This window comes from Poromitra crassiceps (assembly GCF_964638095.1).
Source record: "Poromitra crassiceps genome assembly, chromosome: 10".
NCBI lineage: Eukaryota > Metazoa > Chordata > Actinopteri > Beryciformes > Melamphaidae > Poromitra > Poromitra crassiceps.
In genome coordinates, this window is record NC_139631.1 from 49,109,320 (window position 1) to 49,132,526 (window position 23,207).

A 23,207-nucleotide genomic window follows, 5' to 3' on the forward strand; every position below is an offset into this window, starting at 1 on the left:
GACGATTACAAAATGACGTCATGCAGAAGCGTCCTTATATGAACAAAGAATAAGGTGAATAGATAGATAGATTGATAGCTTGCTTGTTGTGTCCAAGTCACGTTTTTCATCAAGGGTATACTGACATTAGCGGTTGCTAGTGCTAACGTTAGCATAGCACAGCTGCCTTTCATAGACATATGAACAACCGATACCGTTTTAGCTGGAATAAGTAATGAAGGCACACATTTTCAGAATGTTAGTCCAACTTATATGCTGACGTCTCCAAGTCCTCATTTTTGTTTGGTCCTTGTAGCCTTTGGTAGGAGACGTGTTTCATACAACTCCTGGCCCATCAAAGTCACAAGCAATTGCCAGTTAGCTAGCTACCAGTCACCAACCAGCTGTTTGTCACCAACACACCAACTTTAGGGTGGACAGTTCGGTTTTGAGATGCCCTGTCCGCTGTGGTGACATTTAAAAGTAGGGATGGCACAATACCACTTTTTCATGTCCGATACGATCCGATACCAAAACCTTGAGTATCTGCCGATACCAATACCAATCCGATCTGATATTTTCTTTTTTATATACAACTATAAGGATGGGGATCATACATTTTTATTGATATTGATACAATTTTTTTGTCTGCTCAACGAACAGGGTCCGACGACAATAAATTGTTGTTTATGTTTCAACAAGTATTTTGTTTTCACACTGTGTGAAAGTATGAGTGGGCCCCAATTCAAATTATTAGGAAATAATGGTTGTATTTTAATTTAAATATTTGTTTTAAATAAAAAAAACTGAGTGAAGTGGCAATCCCAAAGCTGTATGAAGAGGTGAAAAAGAATGTCTCAACTTCACTGAAGTCAGCAGAGAGAGTCGCTATAACTGCTGACAGCTGGACATCCAGAGCTACGGATTCGTACCTGACAATTACTTCTCTGCCCTTCTTGTCCGATCGGGCCCGTGAAGCTGCTCGTCTGGAGCAAGTGGAGGCATCTAATGTAAGTTATAGAAATAACAGAGTGTTCCTGTACACTACAGTATTTGTATATTATGGTTTATTTATTATCCTGATCATGAATATTTATTTTATCTTTCAACAGCAACAAGCTGATGGTGATGGAGCTGCTGTGCCTGTACAGCAGGAAGACGACTCCCTTGGTCCTGTTGAAGTGGATCCTCCTCCACCAAAGAGATGGAAGGAGCCTTCTTGTGCACTGATGTCTCTCCTATAATTATAGTAATTATAATTATAATTATAATTTGTAAATAATTTTTTATTATTATTATTTACACTGGTTTCCTGCCAGTGATTTGAGTTGTTGTTTACACACTGAGTAAGGGTCACTGCCACACACTGGTAATAAGTTAAAACCAGGTTGAGAATGTGCATTGTGCATGCACCATGAGCCAGATGTACAGACCTCAAATCTGTTTGCACTATAATGTTTGTGAACTGGAAATGTTCATAAGCTGTATTTAATTTAATTTTATTTTATTTACAAAGCATTTATAATTTATGAAACACTGTTTACAACATGCTGCTGTTCAATGATTCTGTTGTACATGTATAGTGGAAATCTAAATTTGTTTGGCTTCTCACAGAAGACTGTAAAGAAAGAGACAGAAGACTGTAAAGAAAGATAAGAAGTTGAATGACTGGTCATGTTTAAATAAAAAAGAATTACATGATGTAACTGCTTGCTTTATGGTAAATTCTTAATGTAAATATTAATATTTTTTAATAATGCACCAGGTTAGAGGGTTCCTTGGACAATTTACAGCATTAGTTCTTTGAGAATCTCTTCCATTATCAAAGCAAAACTGGTATTGTAACTAAAATATCGATATCGATATCGAATCGTATCGTATCATATCGGAAATCGTATCGACTTGGGACCTTGTGTATCGGAATCGTATCGTATCGGGAATCAGTGGCGATACCCAGCCCTAATATCGAGTATCGCTGAATCATCATATTGTTACCGTGGGCAACGTATCGTGATAGTATTGTATCATGAGTTGCAAAGTGTCCTCCTTGTTGGTGTTATGCAATTGGCCTCCCTATCCTTGGGCGGGGACTAACGTTACGGCAGCCGTGGTAAGTGAAGCCCTGCCCGGCCAGCGGCCCCAAGGAAATGTCCTGGCAGCTACTGGTCTAGCGGAGTTGTTGATAGCTAGGGGGATGTTGATAGATAGATTGATAGGTTGCTTGTTATGTCCAAGTTACAGTTTTCATCAATGGTAGAATTTGTTTGGACAATCCGTTGCTCGTTGATGATATAATTGTTTTACCACCAAATGTAGTAGCCAAAGTAGCTGTGTTGCTAGCGCGCTAGCTGCCTCTGTGATGTAAGCTAAACCAAAGATAGGCTGTTGCTATAGCTAGCTGCCTCTGTGCTGCAGGGTTTGGCTCTGAATGATATCGCGCATGACCAAAAAATGTGCTCTGCCATTCGCTCTGAGTTCATCCTATCAAAAATGCTCAAAAGACAATGGAGATGATTGTAGATTACAGGAGGAACCCTGGGTGACCGAGTCAACACTGTGGAGTCCTTCCGCTTCCTGGGGACCATCATCAGCTATGACCTAAAATGGGAGCTGAACATCAGAGCTCTCACCAAGAAGGCACAGCAGAGGATGTACTTTGTGTGGCAGCTGAAGAAATTCAAAGTGCCAAAGGCCACTATGGTACACTTCTACACCTCCATCATTGAGTCCATCCTCATGTATGTCCTGTATTTATAAGGCCAGGAACCATGTTGGAAATAAGTGTTCACACTTTAACATGTCTATCCCTTGGATTTTGTCTGAATAAAGTCAATCAATCACTTAGGTTCCTGAGAACCAACTCAGGAAGAAAATGTCTAACTATCTGGGACCCATTTCTAGCTTACCTCGATGAGGTTAGGAGAGATGCCCCCCCCCTTTCTTGTGTCTGTGTTTTGTTCTATAAAAAAATGCATATATATATATATATATATATATATATATATATATATATGCATTTTTTGTGCACATAAATTGATTTAGTGGGGCATATATATATATATATGCCCCACTAAATCAATTTATGTAAATAAAGGGTGAATTTGGAGATACCAGGTTACCAAAATATGTGATATATCAGTAAAAATATATGATATTATCTCGTGGCTGGTTGAGGCTGTCTAGCTGACTCAAGTTAAGTTAAGTTAACTTAAGTTAGGATAAGTTACCTTTCGCAGCTGGCTGGACCCTGGTGGTTGAGGCTGTCTAGCTGACTCAAGTTAAGTTAAGTTAAGTTAAGTTAGGATAAGTTACCTCTCGCGGCTGGCTGGGCCCTGGTGGTTGAGGCTGTCTAGCTGACTCAAGTTAAGTTAAGTTAAGTTAAGTTAGGATAAGTTACCTCTCACGGCTGGCTGGGCCCTGGTGGTTGAGGCTGTCTAGCTCAGGGGTTCCCAACCTTTTTTGTGCCAAGGACCGGTAGATACATGGGAAAAAAAGTTGTGGACCGGTTGTCAATTTTAAGGGTTTTAGTTACATAATATATATTTACTTACCAGGTGGCGACAAAGGGTAAATAACAGCCTTTTGTGTTATGTAGCCTACAGTATTTATGTTTTTGTTTCAACTACAAACATAAATAAACGTCAACTAACTTGAAACTATGTTTTAACTACCACACACAGCCTCTAATATTATAGCCTATGTTTATTTTTTATTTTATTTTTTGGACCGGGCTCGCGGCCCGGTACCAAATGCGTTTCGGCCCGGTACCGGTCCACGGCCTGGTGGTTGGGCACCACTGGTCTATCTGACTCAAGTTAAGTTAAGTTAAGTTAGGATAAGTTACCTCTCGCGGCTGGCTGGGCCCTGGTGGTTGAGGCTGTCTAGCTGACTCAGGCTGCTGCTGCCTGGAGTTGAAGCACATCCTCCTCCTGATCCACTCTGCCTCCTACTGCTGGGGTCAGCCTGTCTGTCTGCCTCCAGCAGCCAGCCCTGCACAGACAGACATACAGACATACAGACAGACATTGTTATGTTATCATTTACTGTCCTAGTGGGGAAATTCATCCTCTGTATTGACCCATCCTCAGCTTGGAAGCTTCCTAGAACTAGGAACAGTGGACAGCCACAGTGCAAAATAAACCCCAACCACCTAGAACCTCTAGCTCTGATAGAACAGAGCAGTGTTTTTTTTTTCCAGTTTCATTTATTACAATTTGACTAGGCAGGGTACAACAGTCTAAAAACTGTATTTAAACAGTGATCCTGAAATGCATAAAGACTTTACAGTGATCAATCATCATAGATAATAGCTATGAATTTAGCAACATAAAGCCTGAACGGCAATTTAAATAAGCGAAATAAGATACAATCATTTATAAAACAGTTTAAGGGTGCGAGGAAGCCTAAGAAAAGAGAGTTGATGTCTTTTGGTTCTGCTTGTGGGCACAACATATTCTCTACGCCGACGGAGAGAGTAAGTGGAATTAGAGGCTGGATGGAGGAAACCATGCAGGGGGGAGGAGCTATCCTTGATGTATGTTGGTGAGGCTATGCAGGGTGGCCTAATGACGCCTTTCACTCAAAGATGGAAGAGAAGAAGCTCCTAGAACCTCTGGCTCTGATACAACAGAGGACCTAGAACCTCTGTTTCTGATAGAACAGAGCACCTATAGAACCTCTGGTTCTGATAGAAAAGAGCAGCTAGAACCTCTGGCTCTGATAGAACAGAGCAGCTAGAACCTCTGGATCTGATAGAACAGAGCACCTAGAACCTCTGACTGGTTGTGTGCGTACCTGGTGTCTATGCAGATCATCCTCCAGTCTCTCCAGACTCTGCTTCACGTCTTCCAGTCGAGGCTCCAGGCTGCCAGCATCGCAGAGCGATGGAGTCTGTTCATATAGCTCCCGCATACGAGCCAGGGCGTCTCTGACACACACACAAAGGCATATGGAAGCTCAGATATATATATATATATATTAGCTATATTATATATATATTAGCTATATTATACTGTATATTAGGGGTGCACCGATCGATCTGCACGCAATCTGTATCGGCCGATTTGGACCTCAAATATGTGATCTGCTGTTTCCGATATTCCTTTAATTTTGCCGATCGCATAGCCGATCATGCTGCACGTGAGAAACATGAGGCAGCCCATTTTCATGTCTTCAATGTCTATCGTTTAACTTTCATATTGTGCTCTAACGTTTATATCATTGTGTTGCAAAGCACACGCTTTGCTTTCATCAGTGTACTCACCTCCATGCACACACCGCACCAGACTGTCAACACACCTCTTGCGTCTTTGAATCACACAAATCAGCTGGTGATTAGAGCAGACTCAGCTGAGAGAAATTACCTCCAGTCCTCCCGCCTACCGAGGCATTTGCATGCTGTTAAATCCGTGTGTATTAAAGTCCCAGATTAACGTGGTAGTCGGGGTAGTGCACGCGCACACACAGACAATTTCCACGCAAGCATTGATGTTCCCGCGGGCACTTTGAAGGAAGCGAAAGTGTGCTGCTATGTGGATGTGCGCTCCATTCAGACGGATGCGCTAATTAATGCCACTACTCAGATGGAGTTTAGCTCGTGTGTAGCTTGTGATTCTGTTGTTTCTCCCGTCATGTAACCCTGTCACCATTATGTAGATCGCACTCATAGTGCTGCTAATTATAACACTGTAACTCGGCCTCGATGGGCGGGTCGTTTTGATGTTCGTTCGATGCGGATCCCAATGTATGACGGTTATTGTGCATAACCCCGGTTCTATGAGTGGGAGCTCTTTGGCTTTAGTCATGGTTCAAGACTGGTGTTTAAGAGTAACTGACTTACAGTTTACCTAATTATCATTTATATATTATTAGTTGTTAATTATCACTATAATTGGCCTATATAACAGCAAGCTTGGTTACTGACCTGTTTGTATATTTTATTGCCTCCTTTTTCCAGACCACACACAATCCTACTATTCCTGTCATAATGCTGTAAAAAGCCTATACTGCTGTACTGTACTGAAGAGAACTGACAACTAAACGGTTGAACTCCCATCTGTCTCATGTTGGCAGTTTCCTTTAGCCTACAAAATATAAAATAAATATATATATATATATCGGTGATCGGTAATCGGTAATCGGTGATCGGTCGATGATCGGTTGGGCAGATATTTCTCATAGGTGATCGGCAATCGGTGATCGGTGGCAAAAAACGTGATCGGTGCACCCCTACTGTATATAGATATATATATAGATATATATATGATATATATGATATATATATCTATCAACATAGATACAAAGTACCAAGGACATAAACACTAATAATGCAATCAAATGTTGGGAGTCAGTTGTGTGGCATGTGAAGATCCGTTCTCCGGAGGTTGTGGTTGAATTCTTCCCAGGTGCCCATCTGCCTGACATCGCTATGCAATTGCCTTCACTCCTCAAAAAATACCCTCATGTCAGTACAGTTTTCATTCATGCTTCATTCATTTCATTCATGCACCAATGACATCTCTCGCATGGGCTCAGAAATCTTGATCACACAATTTAAATCTCCTGTAAATGAACTCCATAACTTGAACCTCATTATCTCTGGCCGCCTTCCTCTTCTCAGATGTGGTGGAAGTGATGTTTTCAGTCGTCGTTATGCAAGATTGGATTGGATTTATTTGACAATTATAAAAAAGATATGCCCAGCAGGAATACATACAATTAACTAGAATGACCGCACCGCAATTCTGTCAAAGCGTTCCTTAGATATTGCGTTAACGAACATCGGACGGACGTACGTATGGACAACCCGAATCCCTAATCCCTAATCCCTAATGTTATCGCCGGTGGAGCAGGCATAAAAATCACCGAGGTTAAAAACACAATACAGCCAAAAGGCTTATTTCCATTGTGGACCTCTGGGGAGTGGGGTGGGCAAAGGAGGGGAGAAGGGAGTCGGGAGGGGAACAGTAAGCAACATAATGGACAGTGAGCTACTATGAAGCCCAAAAGAACAAAAATATATAAGACAAATCACACAATTAAAGTACAATACACATGTCAACGCATCCACACTCAATCAAATTAACACTATAAAAAGAACATAAAAATAAAGATTAATCTGAAACCAAACTGAATACACTTCTGTGTAATCAACTCAATCTAACCATCCACCTTCTATGTAGATCAATAGATCAAATAGAGGCGGACACTAACCACTTTTTCAATGCAGCCTTGCAGTTCCTTGCAAGCAGTAGGTAACTGGTTCCAAAGGTATACAAAAATTAATTTTGCCCCATAGAGCTTCTAAACCTGTGAGGAATTACATCTGTCTGGCTCCCTCTAGTGGAACAATTGTGTCTCACACACCCAGCTAAAGCAATTGACCAGATAAGAAGGGACTGTAGCCTTTCTTATTTTAAAGGTCAGCCCCAACTTCATCTGAGCGACTCTCTTACCCACAGGTACCAGTTCAGCCCCTCAAAATGTAAAGAGCTGAGATGCGTACGTAGGGGAAGTTTGAGCACAGTCCTGACCAACTTATTTTGTGATGTCTGTAGTCTGTGCTTTATATGTCTTGGTGAGCCACTGTACCAGGAACTGCTGTTGGCTACGTGACTGGTGCCCAACAAAGAATGTCAACGATATTGAGAACATCTATTTTGGCACCACAATGCCTTCTTTAGATCTGATGGGCTGCACCCGAGCCCCCTTGGTTCCCAAATGCTATCTGCCAGCATTGGAAAAAAAAACACTGTCGTGACAAATGCCAATAGCACCTGATGGTTCACAATGCCAGATAAAGCCTTGCCTGCTTGAAATAAGACAATGCGTCTTCAGAAGGAGTGGGGAAGAATAAGGTGCATTTGCTCAGAGCTCTGGTGTTAATAGCCCACAAAATGATTACAATAAACTGGCTTAAACCTTACCCACCTACCTTGGACCAATGGACCCAAATACTCAAGACCGTGAACTGTATGGAGAAGATTACAGCCAAACTACAACTCAAGTCGGACTCTTATTTAGAAAAATGGTCTTATGTAATATTGTATTTGTTTTTTTTTTATATATTTTATTTTTCATTTTTTATATATACAATAAGGACACACAAGAACAAAACAAAAAAACAAAAACAAAGACACTTTTTTCTTCGTCCTTTGCTAGTTAGGCTGTGTCTACGGACCCGCCTTGCCCAGCTATGGACACAAATGTACCGTTCTGTCAGTGTGGCCATTGCCGTGCTGAGATGGCTTCCCCTTGTTAATCAGGGTAGAATTGTTATGCTTACTGAAGCTGTTGCTTGTGTGAACCGTTAAGCTTTAGGTTGGCTGACATTATGCTAAGCTTGCTAGCTGTTGCTTGGGCACCGTTAGTCAGCTTGTTTTGCGGCTCGCCTCGCTCGCTTCCCAGACGGGTTAGCGATTTTTTTCCTTCCCCTGTTGCTAGTCAGGCTGTGTTTGCGAACCCGCCTCTCTAAGCTATAGACAGGGACGGGCCCCCTTGCCAGTGCACTTGGTGTCAGGCCGGGAGGGTGACAGACTATTCGCATGGTCATGCATGTTGGTTGGGGCCTGAGCACGCTGAGCTCTCGTTCACTGGCCCCCGCTTCTGTTCCTTCCCGCTGCTTAGATTGTGTCCTCCCCACCTAGCTTCGTTATGGAAAGTGCAGAGCCGCTTAGACCGCATGCTTAATGTGGTGCAGCCCTGATGCCAGATGATTGCTAACTGTGTGATGATGTGTACGCTGCTATGATGGTTAGTTTGCGGAGGGCGGACATCGCTCCTCTGCTAGCTTGTGTACTAACCCCGCTGTTGCATTGGCTATATTCGGGCTGGGCTGATAAGACTGCCGCCCCGTTGAGTTAGTTACCTTCTGCTGGCTTTTGTTAAGTGCTGCTTGTTCTAGCCGCTTGCATGTGGGGTTCAGTAGTGTGATAACATTGCTAGCTTCGTTCCCCGCTCAGCTGGGGTGCTTGCACCCCGTCTAGCTGCAGTTGGAGAGCGGTCGTTACCTCCCCGTGTGACGATGGGGAGAGGGAGTTGTTAGGGGTCCGCTTGTTACGGCTCGGCCGACCTGGAACATGGCGGCCTGGTTACGTTAGCCACCACAGAGTTGGTTAGTGGCCTGCTTGTTAATAGCTTATGCCATGAGCTGCACGGCACCTCGCTGGTCGTTATTATGCCGGTGGCTGCATCGGGGTGGGCGCCTGCATCGCCACAGTGTTGCCTAGCCGTTCTGCTTGTTACCGGGGTATTGCTAGCTGGTTGCTCGCATCCCGCTTAACTTGCTGCTATGATTGCCAAATGCGCCTTGACTAGGCTTAGCTTGCTATCCCTTGACTAGGTTTAGCTTGCTATCCCTTGACTAGGCTTAGCTTGCTATCCCTTGACTAGGCTTAGCTTGCTATCCCTTGACTAGGCTTAGCTTGCTATCCCTTGGCATTTTGGACTTCAGGTTAGCTAAAGATGGTCCGGGTGGAAACAAGTGTGCGCTGCCTGCTTACTCTGCCTGGGTCACAGGCATGTAGCTTAGCCTGACACAGCTGACTGATCAACGCGCAGGTCTCTCCCTCTGGCCTCTTCGGACCGCCAGTCGGGAACTAATGGCCTGGCAGCTTCAGAAGTGCGCTTCGGCCGCAACAGCAGCACAGCCCGCGCCACCAGCAACGTAAGCCCCCCTGCCAGCGGATGCTTCTCGGCAGTTGCTGATTACAGCGTGTGTTGCTGGTTACAGCGTGCGCCCTTTGCGCACGCTGATTTGTCAGCCGCCAGGCGGTAGTTCCTTAGTCACTCATGCCTACGGATTGCCATGGGCTGAGGCCATGTGCTCCGTTGCCAGCCTCGGGTCTCAGGGTCGCACCAGGTGCTTCATTGCAGCAAGGTTGGTTGGGTAATTGGCATAGTGTGAGATTCCGAAGTTCGAAACAAAGTAAAACATTGGGGTTGTCCTACAACCCAGGTTTTACGAGTGAGAACGACCCCCCCAGCCAGGTAACCCCTTACCTGGCTGGTGAAAAACTTCTCCAACTTTGAAGGGCTTTTTCTCAGGATGATCCTTTTAGGAGTGTGAACATTTAAATAAGTATATCTCATTCAATCTTTTTCCAATTACAATGTGTGACATCATTTGAAAACTTACAATCTGCAGGTTCATAATCTGCAAAAAAAACGGAACTAGAACGACCGCAATGCGGACTTATGCCTCCGCCATTAGTTAATTCTTAAGTCCAAATCGCCATTTGATGCAAATTGGAAGAAATTCCGTCAAGGCGCTCCTGAGATGTTGCATTACAGAGCTTGGAAATTGGGTGTGTAAGGTCACAGTGACCTTGAACTTTGACCACCAAAATGCAATCAGTTCATCCTTGAGTCCAAGTGGACGTTTGAGGCAAATTCGAAGAAATTCCATCAAGACAGTCCTGAGATATCACGTTAACAAGCTTAAAAATGGCATTCAAAAGGTCACAGTGACCTTGACCTTTGATAACTAAAATGGAATCAGTTCATCCTTGCGTCCAAGTCGATGTTTGAGCCAAATCAGAAGAAATTCTATCAAGCCGTTCTTGAGATATCGCGTTAACGAACTTGGGAATGGCGTTCGTGAGGTCACAGTGACCTTGAACTTTGACCACCAAAATGTAATCAGTTCATCCTTGAGGCCAAGTTAATGTTTGAGGCAAATTGGAAGAAATTCCATCAAGCCGTTCTTGAGATATCACTTTAACGAACTTGGGAATGGCGTTCGTGAGGTCACAGTGACCTTGACCTTTGACCACCAAAATCTAATCAGTTCATGCTTGAGTCCAAGTCGATGTTTGAGGCAAATTTGATGAAATTCCGTCAAGGCATTCCTGAGATATCGCGTTAACAGGCTTGAAAATGGCGTTCGAGAGGTCACAGTGACCTTGGCCTTTGACCTTTGACCACCAAAATCTAATCAGTCCATGCTTGAGTCCAAGGCGATGTTTGAGGCAAATTGGTGAAATTCCGCCAAGGCATTCCTGAGATATTGCGTTAACAAGCTTGAAAATGGCGTTTGAGAGGTCACAGTGACCTTGACCTTTGACCTTTGACCACCAAAATCTAATCAGTTCATCCTTGAGTCCAAGTCGATATTTGAGGCAAATTTGATGAAATTCCGTCCAGGCATTCCTGAGATATCGCATTAACAAGCTGGAAAATGGCGTTCGAGAGGTCACAGTGACCTTGACCTTTGACCTTTGACCACCAAAATCTAATCAGATCATCCTTGAGTCTAAGTCGATGTTTGAGGCAAATTTGATCAAATTCCGTCAAGGCATTCCTCAGATATCGCGTTAACATATGAGTGGGGAACATAGGACCCGGGGAACATAGGACCCTTTTTTGGGAGCGGGGAACATAGGACCCGGGGAACATAGAACCCTTTTTAGCAGGAGCGGGGAACATAGAACCCGGGGAACATAGGCATGACCCCCTTCAGACTTGGGTTTTTGCAAGTGAATTTTCAAAATTCTATGGTTCTCATAATTCCAGATGTAGGACAGAATTATGGAGTCCAGCTCTTTGAAGAAAGCAGATGTTAGAAAAATGGGAAGGTTTATGACACAGATAGAGGAATATATGAAGGTAATTAACTTAAACTTACTAGCTCAGGAGCTAATTTTAGGCTAATTAGCTGCCACAGAAGATTGGCTAGCTAGCTTGCGAACTTAACAGCTAAAGTTGCTAACGTAAGGTTGCCTATGACCTAGTGTGATGATAATGTGATATTGTCCCTAGTAGGCTATCAAATAAAGATCAACAAACAGGGAGAGTGAGCATCAGAGTTAACACTATCTGCCACAGTGGGTCTATGAGGAAACATGAGAGACCAACTTTCACTATGTTACAGAGTATCATGGAAGAGAGTTAAGTTGTTCATCTGTCAGTTCTGTTCCAATTCATTCTGGGAATTTGATGGATATCATAGGTTCTGCACATCTATAACATTAACATCTGAATCTGAAGTAGACTAGGTAGCTTACATAAAAACGTTACCTGCCTTGTCTAGCATTCAAATCTAGCCAGTAAAAAAACAACTGTTGTTCTTTGCTGTATCTTCAGTTTAGGTGTTTTAGAGTCATTTTAGGCATGTTTCCGTCTCTATTTAACGTTACTCCAATGTTAAAACATGACAAAATAAGTAGAGCTGGTGTTCATAAGTTCATTAACTCTCCCAGATCCTATGGCTGTGGTGGTGGTTGCCTTTAGGAGCCACTTCAACTGTTGCCCTGTAAATTTCGGTGCTTTGCCCACTTCCAATTCTCAACTACTTGCTTTTAAAGAGGACATGAAACAATGAACATAGACACCTACACAGAGCTTTGTGTATTACTAAGATGTACTACAATCAAAATAACATTATAAATGTAAGCCATTGTTGAGAAAATCCATTTTTGAAAATTGTGCTGAATTTGTAGCCTAGTATCTTTGCCAGCGCATGACGTCACGGTGCCTGATCGCCAGAGTTACTTTTTGAGCCCCCAGGATTTCGGGGGGAACCTATCACTGGCCAGGATTTCAACATCAGTTCGGAGCTAGAAGTGTCCCAGACCGAGAGAGAGATCTGCAGCATATAGTACCATAATGTATCAGACCCAAAGAGAGATCTGCAGCATGTAGTACCATAATGTATCAGACCCAAAGAGAGATCTGCAGCATGTAGTACCATAATGTATCAGACCCAAAGAGAGATCTGCAGCATGCAGTAATGTAGTGTATCAGACCCAGAGAGAGATCTGCAGCGTGCAGTAACATAGTGTATCAGACCCAGAGAGAGATCTGCAGTATGCAGTAACATAGTGTATCAGACCCAGAGAGAGATCTGCAGCGTGCAGTACCATAATGTATCAGACCCAGAGAGAGATCTGCAGCGTGCAGTAATGTAGTGTATCAGACCCAGAGAGAGATCTGCAGCGTGCAGTAACATAGTGTATCAGACCCAGAGAGAGATCTGCAGCGTGCAGTAACATAGTGTATCAGACCCAGAGAGAGATCTGCAGCGTGCAGTAACGTAGTGTATCAGACCCAGAGAGAGATCTGCAGCATGCAGTAACGTAGTGTATCAGACCCAGAGAGAGATCTGCAGCGTGCAGTAACATAGTGTATCAGACCCAGAGAGAGATCTGCAGCATGCAGTAACGTAGTGTATCAGACCCAGAGAGAGATCTGCAGTATGCAGTAACGTAGTGTATCAGACCCAGAGAGAGATCTGCAGTATGCAGTAACGTAGTTAGCCTAGGTAGCGTAGCTAACATAGTCTATCAGCATACCTCTGCTCTCTCATCTCTCTGTTGATGTTGTCGATTCTGCTTTGAAGTTTTCTGCCTCTCTGCTCAGGAGGAAGGTGACTGCAGTCCTCTGGTCCAGAGCCCTACACACACACAGACACACACATGCACATGTCTCAGGGATATACTTGAAAGGCAGACCAGCCCGTTCTCATGTTGACTATTTGTCAACTATTTGTCCTTGTTTTTGGATGCGCAGGATATGATACGATATACAGGATAGTCCAATACGGTCATAGAACTCCCACCACATCTCACACTGAAATAAGCCCTGCCCCTGGCAAAAAACAAAAAAACAAAACACAACGTATTTCGAGTTCGACCATAAGCCACATTTGCCATTTTCATTTAAGTCTAACCCAAACCACAAGCCTAACCCATTTGTTTTCTTGACTAAACATGACCAAAGTTGTTTTATTTGCATAACATCTTCAAATTATTGTTGGAAACCCGGCAACATTTTAAAATGAACCAACAGAGGAACGTAACCGGCACCCTAAATTAACCAACAGAGGAACATAACCGGTACGCTGTGCATTAAAGCAGCTCAGAGGATTTTTTTTAAACTCTTTTCAGTAAAACTCTTGGCTGCCCGGCTGCCGGCTTGTCTCCTTCTCCAATCTCCCCTCTGGCGAGTGAACAAAAGACGTTACTATCACGTTTCTACTTTTTCATCTTTTTTTATACACAGCTGTTTGCAGGATGCAGAGCGATGAGGTAATCTATCTTTTTGTGGCTACGTAATATAATATGTAATACAGTATGACAATGGTGAAAACACGATGGTGAAACAAAGTAAACTGTTTTAGTAGCGCTCATACATGTAATGCATGTAAGCCTGCAACTAACTTATTCGGTCACTCGGTAATAGTAATTTTGTCAAGAAAGCTAAAGTTACCAGCATTGTATCTTCATAACTAACATTGGTAGTGGGGGGTAAACTCAGTAATTACCAACCACATTGAAATTAGGCTGAGAGTTTACTCATCTATTTTCAGATCAACTGTATAAATAAATGTGGGGAAATAAGGTGGATAGCTTAGCCACCTCTGTACTATTTACCACTACACCCCTGTTCATGACCAACAGCAAGGTAATGTTTAGCTCGGTTGCAAGGCCAATATAAAATGTTATGTTATAAGCCAAATCTCTATTACACTAATGTCCACCGTGACCTGACGTTATACCTGTAACGTCACATAACGTTAGCCATTTGCATTCATATGCTGTGGTGCAAACTAACATCCGTAGGCATGGAATATACAGTAATTCCTTTATAGTTATTGCAGACTACAACAACATTGAGTGGCAATGCTGACGGTACATTCACACATAACAAACAACAATAATTAAGAAAAAATAAGATACAAGATTTTGCCCAAACTATACTAATTTTGGGTGCTAAATATATAAATAATAGATGGATGGATGGATGGATGGATGGATCCCAGCAAGCACGGATGGACCCGGACGAATCGAGAGAGCCCAATCGGGGCCAGCTCAAGTCATATCATGACGAGTTATGAGGATAACTAAAAGGTTGAATCATGTATTTCTCAGTCTGGTCTATTCTTACCCCAAATCTGAGTGATCAGCACTTGTGGAACAACCTGCGCTGATTAACAAACTGTTTATTTGTGGAGGTGGGACTACGAGGAGATGAATTGCGGGGGAATCCTGCATTGTCTCACTTGCATAACTTGTTGAGTGTTTTGGGCAAAAAAATACACTGCGAGGCGTAAACTACATTTACGAGTTGGAAGTTGGAATGTATTTTTGGCAGGGTTAATGTGTTTCGGGGTTCTGCTTCTGCTTCGTCTAAATCATCCCCAAATCGGCTGTGATTTGGCCTAGTCCTGGACGTCACTGAAAGATGTCATCACAACATCATCATGACGTAATTTTGCTTGCTGAGAGATAGACAGATAGACAGATACATAGATACATAGATAGATAGATAGATAGCTAGATAGATAGATAGATAGATAGATAGATAGATAGATAGATGGATAGATAGATATTTGCTGTCGCATATAAAACACCAATGAATAAAACATGAAAAAAATATGAATTATTAGCAGCTGAAATATTGCACTTTAGGATACATTTGCTGCATTGCAGTGGTCTTACATACAAATAGTGCAGTTTGGAGACTTGGGGCCCTATCGTCGTGCAGGCGCTATCGCTTATGCGTTTGTGTGCCTCTTATGCTATCTTCCCTGCGTGTTATGTTATCGTCTGCCTCCAGTCCCCCAAGTGTCATTTTGCACTTTGGCCACGATACCATCCAGTTTTGCGCCGCGATCTGAGCGCAGACACAGGTGTGGGCGTGCCCCCGCAAAATGCTTGCCTTCTACTATCGTCAGAATGCCGCAATTTCTTTGCGTGCATGCAATTTTAAATGCACCTAAAAGCTGCTCTTAAACACCTCTTAGCGCAAAAAGACCCCGCTGCGCTTGAGCGCACCATTATTCCCTGTGCTGCGCAGTGCAGTGCAGGAGAATTCCTTTTGGATACATCATTACGCACGATGTCCAATTAAAATACAAACGCCAGGACATCAAATGCTGCTGCTAAAATTGGGTAACATCAGATTATTTAGTGAGGCAATCAACTATTATTCACTGAAAAACTTTTATCATGTATGTGTCCTCTCAATCCGCATACAGTTGGATGCAGAGGACACCCGTTTTGGGTGATCAGATTGCAATCTGATCACCCAAAACGCATGCTAACGCCAGGTGTAAATGAAATCAGGCTAATGTGGTCAAGCACTATCTGATTACAATCTGATCACAGAAAACGCATGTTAGTGCCAGGTGTAAATGACCTCAAAGGTGCAGTTGTAATATAGACGTCTGCAGTGTTCCAGAGATTTATACCACTGGGCATCTCGCGCGCGCTCGATTTCTAGGGTTAGGGTTAGGCCGTCCTGCTAGCTAATGCTGATAGTTTTAGCTCTACAAATGTCACTAGCATGCCAAGCCACCTCGGCTGGACAACATACAGCACTGCCTCTCTTGGACTCTATTATATAACGTGATGTTACAGATCACCATGTTTCAATAATAGTCAGGGCTCAACATTAACGGATGCCTGGTTGCCCCGGGCAACCAAAAAAAAGTCAACCATTTCTTGGCCTTTGGTTGCCAAAGTGGCCACCACGTTTTAACATGTAAAAAATATGCAGCAAACGGCAAAATATGCACCAAATAAATATTTTTTAAATACTTGTGAAATTGTATTGCTGTTACAATCAGAACGATGTTGCTAATTACCAGTCGGCACCATACATCGGAACCTATGTGATGCTGCACGTGCGGTGTGTTTACTGATGCCGAGAGGTGGCTGGCTGCTTGCACGCACCGTGAAGACGTCCAAGCAGATAAAATTGTCTGGCTGGGTCAAAGCTCAGACAAATAACGCGTCATCGTCAACATCACAAATTGAGCTGCAAGATAATAATTCAAGCGACAAGGAAGAAGAAGAAGCACGCGCACAGAAAAGGACAAGGAAATTCGTCAAGTTATGGGAGGTGAAATACCCCGGCGGCTTTGAACAGGATGGGAAATTGTACTGCAAACCATGTACAACTTACACATCGATAAGTGACCCGTCCAGTTCACTAGTTCAAGGTAGCAGATTTATCGAATTTCGGGGGTTGACAAGCACTGGACGTCCAAGCAACATGAGCGGGCAGCCTCCCAATACAACGAGACAGAGGCTGAGAGAGCTGGCAGACCTGTGGATGGCCGATGAACGTAGCCATTCAAAAGCTGAATGCCGCCAACCAGGAGATCCTCATACAACTTTTTAACACAGCATATCATGTGCTAATAAATGAGGAACCCTTCACATCTTTACCTCATCTGCTGGAGCTTCAAGTGAAGAACGGTTCTGATTTGCAGGAACTGACGAGCTACAAGCATGCAGGACGTACGTCTGTTGAAACATTATTAATTTATTTGAGAAAAGAGGTAGCGGCAAACTGTCAGTTTTGACTGCAGTTGTACATGCAGATAGGCCTTTTATATAGAGCAGTGGTTCCCAACCTACGGTACGCGTACCGTAGGTGGTACTTGCGCCCCCTGCTGGTGGTACTTGGAAGGCTCTGTGAAAAAAAAAAAAAAAAAAAAAAAGTTTTTGTGCAAAATCCATGGTGGTCATTAGTAGTAGTTTTCAAACATGTGAAAGTGAAATAATAATAATAATAATTAATATTATTGGCAGTGTTTCTCAAGGTAGGTGGTACTTGCGCCCCCCCCTGCTGGTGGTACTTGATCCCTGGAATCCCAATGTTTAAATTATGAAATAAACCCAACTTTAAAATCAATTGTAAAACATGTTTATCTATCAAAATAATACTACGAATGAAAATAAACTTGTGATCATTGAAATTGAGGTTTATTTTGTTGTCTTGAGATTTAGAAACAAATATTTGTTTCTGACGGACACTATACCTGTTGCGCATGCACAATTACCTGCCCGCCCCGCATGGTTACACAAGTGGTGAACAAAGACGAGGAGGGATGCTAAAGTGGATCAAAACGGGAGGGAATCGTAAAAGAGCTGTAGTAGAGGAGAGCAGCAACGATGAAGCACAAGGAGGTGAAGACAGCAGTCAACCCAGCACAAGTGCAGCTGCTGCAGGTTGCACATAGGCTGCAGGTTGGAATAAATTTGCCTCCTGCGTGAACTGTGCATAGCTGAATAGACTGTATTTTAACGTCGGTCATATGGTGGTACTTGGAGAGCCAACTACTTTCTCAGGTGGTAGGCTACTTGGTGTAAAAAGGTTGGGAACCACTGAATAGAGCATATTCAGAGCGCAGCCATCTTGGAATGACGTCACCCGCTGGTTGGGAACGCAATGAGACTCTCATCCAAACCCCTGTCTGAATGGGGTCCACCCGCTATGCCAACCAGCCGCAGTGCCGACAGCCCGCAATGCTGACGTTAGGTGTAGGCGTGGGGGGTGGGAGAGGTTAGGTTTAGGGTTAGGGTCTGGGGGAGGTTAGGTTTAGGCATGGGGGGTGGGAGAGGTTAGGTTTAGGCGTGGGGGCTGGGAGAGGTTAGCTCCAGCCGGTCCACCGACATGCTGCACACCCAACCCGTTCTCACTCCGAGCGCGTAGCATATTTACCGCTTTGTCCCGCCCCTTGTACGTCGCTTGTTACTAACATGGTACCCTTGAGCGACCCATGAAACGACTTGGGCTTTCCGACTAAACTTAATGTAAACTCATAGAAGTCATCTTTGACGCTTTTGGCAACTGCTCCCCCATTAGCCTAACTGCTCCCTCATTAGTCAACTGCTCCCCCATTAGGGTCTGGAGGAGCTAACCTCTCCCAGACCCTAACCCTAACCTCTCCCACCCCCCATGCCTAAACCTAACCTCCCCCAGACCCTAACCTCTCCCACCCCCCATGCCTAAACCTAACCTCCCCCAGACCCTAACCCTAAACCTAACCTCTCCCACCCCCCACGCCAAAACCTAACCTCCCCCCAGACCCTAATGGGGGAGCAGTTAGGCTAATGGGGGAGCAGTTAGGCTAATGGGGGAGCAGTTACCATAAGCGTCAAAGATGACTTCCATGGGTTTGCGTTTCATGGGTCGCTCAAGGGTACCATGTTAGTAACAAGTGACGCACAAGGGACGGGACAAAGCGTCAATATGCTACGTGCTCGGAGTGAGAACGTGTTGGCACACCGCCTCGCTCAGCTGGTTCTGCTTGTGGGCTATCGGCATTGCGGGCTGTCGGCACATAGATGGTGCGCCGTCTGAACATGGGAGCAGTAGTAGTTTGAGTTCTGTCACACCAATTTAATTTTATCACATCGATAAATGGGCAGAGAATGTGTACTACAGGATTTAAAAAAAAAGGGCTACAGCAACTGGATCGAGTCTTATATCCACAATATTCAAGGAAGCGCAGCCGTCTAAATTGTAAACTGCAGTACACCCTCGCACCAAACCGATACATCTGGCGCTGTGGAGCAGTTGAACTCGAAATGACACAGTCAAAGAAGGCTGTGTTTGAGCTTAAACTTAGGCACTGCCATGTGAGTAAGGGCACGGTATTGGAAACGACGCAATATTTGGGAATACCATGGGAACCCATGGCACCAAAATTGCATAACAATATTGTGTCGGAGGTGGGTAGCCTACAGTTTTATTGTGATTGATAACATGTATGTCGCGTGGAGCCCGCACCACTGTTATGCATTCCTAGCTAGCGAAGGTGCTAACACTAGCGTCAATGTTAGCGCTACTAAAGTTGACAGAGGTGTCACCTCCGACACAATATTGTTATCCAAGATTTTTGATGACATGGTATTGCCAAATATTGCGTAGTTTCACATGTATTCACATGCCAGTGCCTAAGTTTAAGCTCAAACACAGCCTTCTTCAGTAGTTAAAAGTCCCTTGTAGCTGCTTTAAGAAGTGATGCCAGGGGGTCCTGACAAATAGTCAACATAGGACAGACAGGCAGGCAGACAGACAGAGAGACAGACAGACACCAGATTTGTAACTCACCAGTTTGAGTGACAGCTATCCATATCAGAGAAAAGCATGGAGGAAAAGAAGTTACCAGTCAGTCTCATATACAGTATAATCAGTGTGCGAAATATCTGGTGGCAATCGAGGGTCACCTAGTGCTCCAAGTCTCTCCTCTCCTACGTTTTCCATGTTCTGATTCAGCTTTTTACAAGCCTATATCGAAGCAGAAAGGAAAAAATACACCGCTTTTCATATTGTATGCGGTCCATTTGGGATTTTCTAAACTTAATGACTTGCCTGGTTAAATACAGATTAAATAAAAATGAAGAAATTAAAACGACACAACATTTGGATTGCAGAGAAGAAGAGTGCCATTCATGGAAGGAGGCCTTACCGGAAACAACCAGGTATTCAATGGCAAGGAAAGACCACAACAATGTATTCATTTTGTGAATAAATGTTTTGCATTTTGAATAATGAATACTGGACATAGTATGCTTTTGAAATAGATTTTTAGTGACAAATGGGGATTTTTTCCAGAGACCTCCCAAAATGTTGCTGATTCAGAGGGTCTCAAGTGTGAATCAAGCGGTCTTGGACCCCCCAGGACCCCCAGTATGTCACACTCTGTGTGATCCTAACCAGCCTGGCTTCAAACAGACCTAACTCATTCTAACCTAAAGCCCTCCACACATGATCCATGGTAAAACAGCTGTGCGTTCGCTGTGCCGTTGTTTTCCTATGTGGACAGCAGTGCCTCTCAACTAGGCGGCAGTACTACCCTTGGCGTCGCGCACCACTCACATTTGCTATCGTGCGCTGCACTCAAAGTTCAAATTATCTCAACGTTGATCTACTGTACTTATCGCTGACCTTTCATGAGCGCAACTAATCAGAGAAGAAGATAGCTGCTGTATGTGACCAGAGCCAGATGCGACACCGACACAGCAGAGCCGGCCGGTTGTGAAGATTCAAGATGGATGAGAAGTTGATGCTCTCCGTTTTGGAGTTCCCTGAACTATATAACACCTTTGAAAGCATACCACGGTCTTGGAAATAAAAGTAATGCCTGGTTAAATATTGGCATTCACATGGGACTACCAGGTTCATGAATAGGCATATTTTAGGTTATGAATGAATTTAATCGTGAAATTATACATTGGACAGACATCTCATTAGTCCAACAGCTCGTTCACCCCAACAACGAAAATCTCACTAATCCGACAGCTCGTTAGTCCGAAAATAATGTCCTCTGACTGCAGCGCAAACGGCAAATTTGTCTGCTGGTTTTCTCTCCTTCTCTCTCCCCCCCACTCTCTCATGAACATAATGTAGTAAACCTGCTGTGGGAGGAGATGTTTGGGGGGTGTACACACACACACACACACACACACACAGAGGGGGAGAGAGAGCGAGTGTGTTAAATCACAAACTGGCAAGGTCTGCGCTGTGCGCCCTCACCACCCTGTCTCTCCACACGTGCATCCAAGTGGAAATGGGACCAGCACAGCCATGCAGTTTCCAAGTTGAAGTGAAATCATCAGAAATACAGGATTTTTTTCAGTGATCGATCATTTAGGGAACATTATTAGCACCGCTGCTGCCTGTCATGACTCTGATAATGAACTCTGATAATTTGCTATGACTGTTGAAGATTGAAGATCATGATCAGTCAGATGGATAATAGATTGGTTGTGCTTGTGAGGATGATATGGAGCGCAGGCTGTGTTATGCAGGGAGCAGGCTACCTCACAGGTGAGGTAGCCTATAGGCTACAGGCATTTTTCAGCAGCTAAGATTGTCATTAACTCATTGAGTGCCAGCCACTTTTGGAGAACGGACAGTGGCAGAGTTTCAGAGCGTTTTCAGTGATTTCTCGAGGCCCACAGAATATTGTGTGATATTACTATGTAAACACCCAACACGTTCTCACTCCGACCACGTAGCATATTGACACTTTGTCCCGTCCCTTATGTGCCACTTGTTACTAATATGGTACCCTTGAGCGACCCATGAAACGACTTGGGCTTTCCGACTAAACTCAATGCAAACCCATAGAATTCAACTTTGATGCTTATGGCAACTGCGCCCCCATTAGCCTAACTGCTCCCCCATTAGTCAACTGCTCCCCATTAGCGTCTGGGGGGAGGTTAGGTTTAGGCGTGGGAGGTGGGAGAGGTTAGGTTTAGGGTCTGGGGGAGGTTAGGTTTAGGCATGGGGTGGGAGAGGTTAGGGTTAGGGTCTGGGAGAGGTTAGGTTTAGGCATGGGGTGGGAGAGGTTAGGTTTAGGGTTAGGGTCTGGGAGAGGTTAGCTCCTCCAGACGCTAATGGGGAGCAGTTAGGCTAACAGGGGAGCAGTTAGGCTAATGGGGGAGCAGTTGCCATAAGCGTCAAAGATTACTTCCCTGGGTTTGCATTGAGTTTAGTCGGAAAGCCCAAGTCGTTTCATGTGTCGCTCAAGGGTACCATGTTAGTAACAAGCGACGCACAAGGGACGGGACAAAGCGTCAATATGCTACGCGCTCGGAGTGAGAACGGGTTGAAACACCGAACACGCACAAAGAACGATGAGACTCTATTGTATCAGCAGCAAAAAAAAGTTTATTGATATCATTTTCCGTTCTTTAGTTATCAGCCGGAGAAGATAGGTCAAAAACAGCAAAAACAGGCGTTTCCATCTAGAAGCTAAGATATAGAGCCTTTTGTGAAATGAATGATTTCAAGCAAATCACTGACTGAAGCTAATATTTTCTGACCTGAAACATCTTAACAGTAATTTCCTTCAATATAACAGCACCCCCACCCCCCTCTACTGCAAACTCCTCCTCCGTGGGTGTGTCTCTGTTGGCTCTGCTCGCTCTGCTGCTTGTCCGGATGTTCGGATGGCGGCCGCTCGTCGGGGGAGTCTGGATCGGGCTCGCTCGTTTCTGGGGTTTCGGTTGTGAGCTGGGATGAAGCTGCGTCCGATTCTGGGCTTTCTGCTGTGCGTTTCAAAGTGTGCTGCACCCAGAGTCTATTTTCGGAGCCCCCCACCGTTGTGCGCCGGCTCCCAGCGCGACAGCGAAAAGCCAAACCATTCTCATGAGAATGGTTTCATCACGGCTTTTTCTGCTGTTTTTACTCAACTTTCTCTAATCTGGAGAGCACTGTCGCCACCTAATGGGTCGGTAAAATAGGTTATACACATTCAACATGCCCCAAAATTTTACAGGAGATGTATTAGGCATTGATCCGCGTCCCACTGTCAAAAAACGCAATTGACGACAATCGTCATCATTGGCACTCTACGTTAGTATACGAATTGACGACGATTGTCGTCATTGGCACCCAATGAGTTAAGCTGTAGGAGCACAAACACATTTATTTTAGATCTATCACAAACAAATTCCTACAGTAGCTGCACTATACGTCATGTGGTT

General features: G+C 44.1%; 1 protein-coding gene across 1 annotated transcript in view; it reads right to left on the reverse strand.

Moving 5' to 3' along the window:
* LOC310784498 (formin-binding protein 1-like) overlaps positions 1 to 23,207 on the reverse strand; it is a gene marked incomplete at both ends in the record, with an annotated part of 177,161 nt that overhangs the window by 30,587 nt on the left and 123,367 nt on the right. Inside the window, 4 exons of the mRNA XM_083645483.1 lie at positions 3,824 to 3,969; positions 4,774 to 4,906; positions 13,269 to 13,369; positions 19,825 to 19,839. Of these exons, the coding sequence (XP_083501609.1) occupies positions 3,824 to 3,969; positions 4,774 to 4,906; positions 13,269 to 13,369; positions 19,825 to 19,839 (395 nt within the window). The remainder of the gene's footprint in view (positions 1 to 3,823; positions 3,970 to 4,773; positions 4,907 to 13,268; positions 13,370 to 19,824; positions 19,840 to 23,207) is intronic.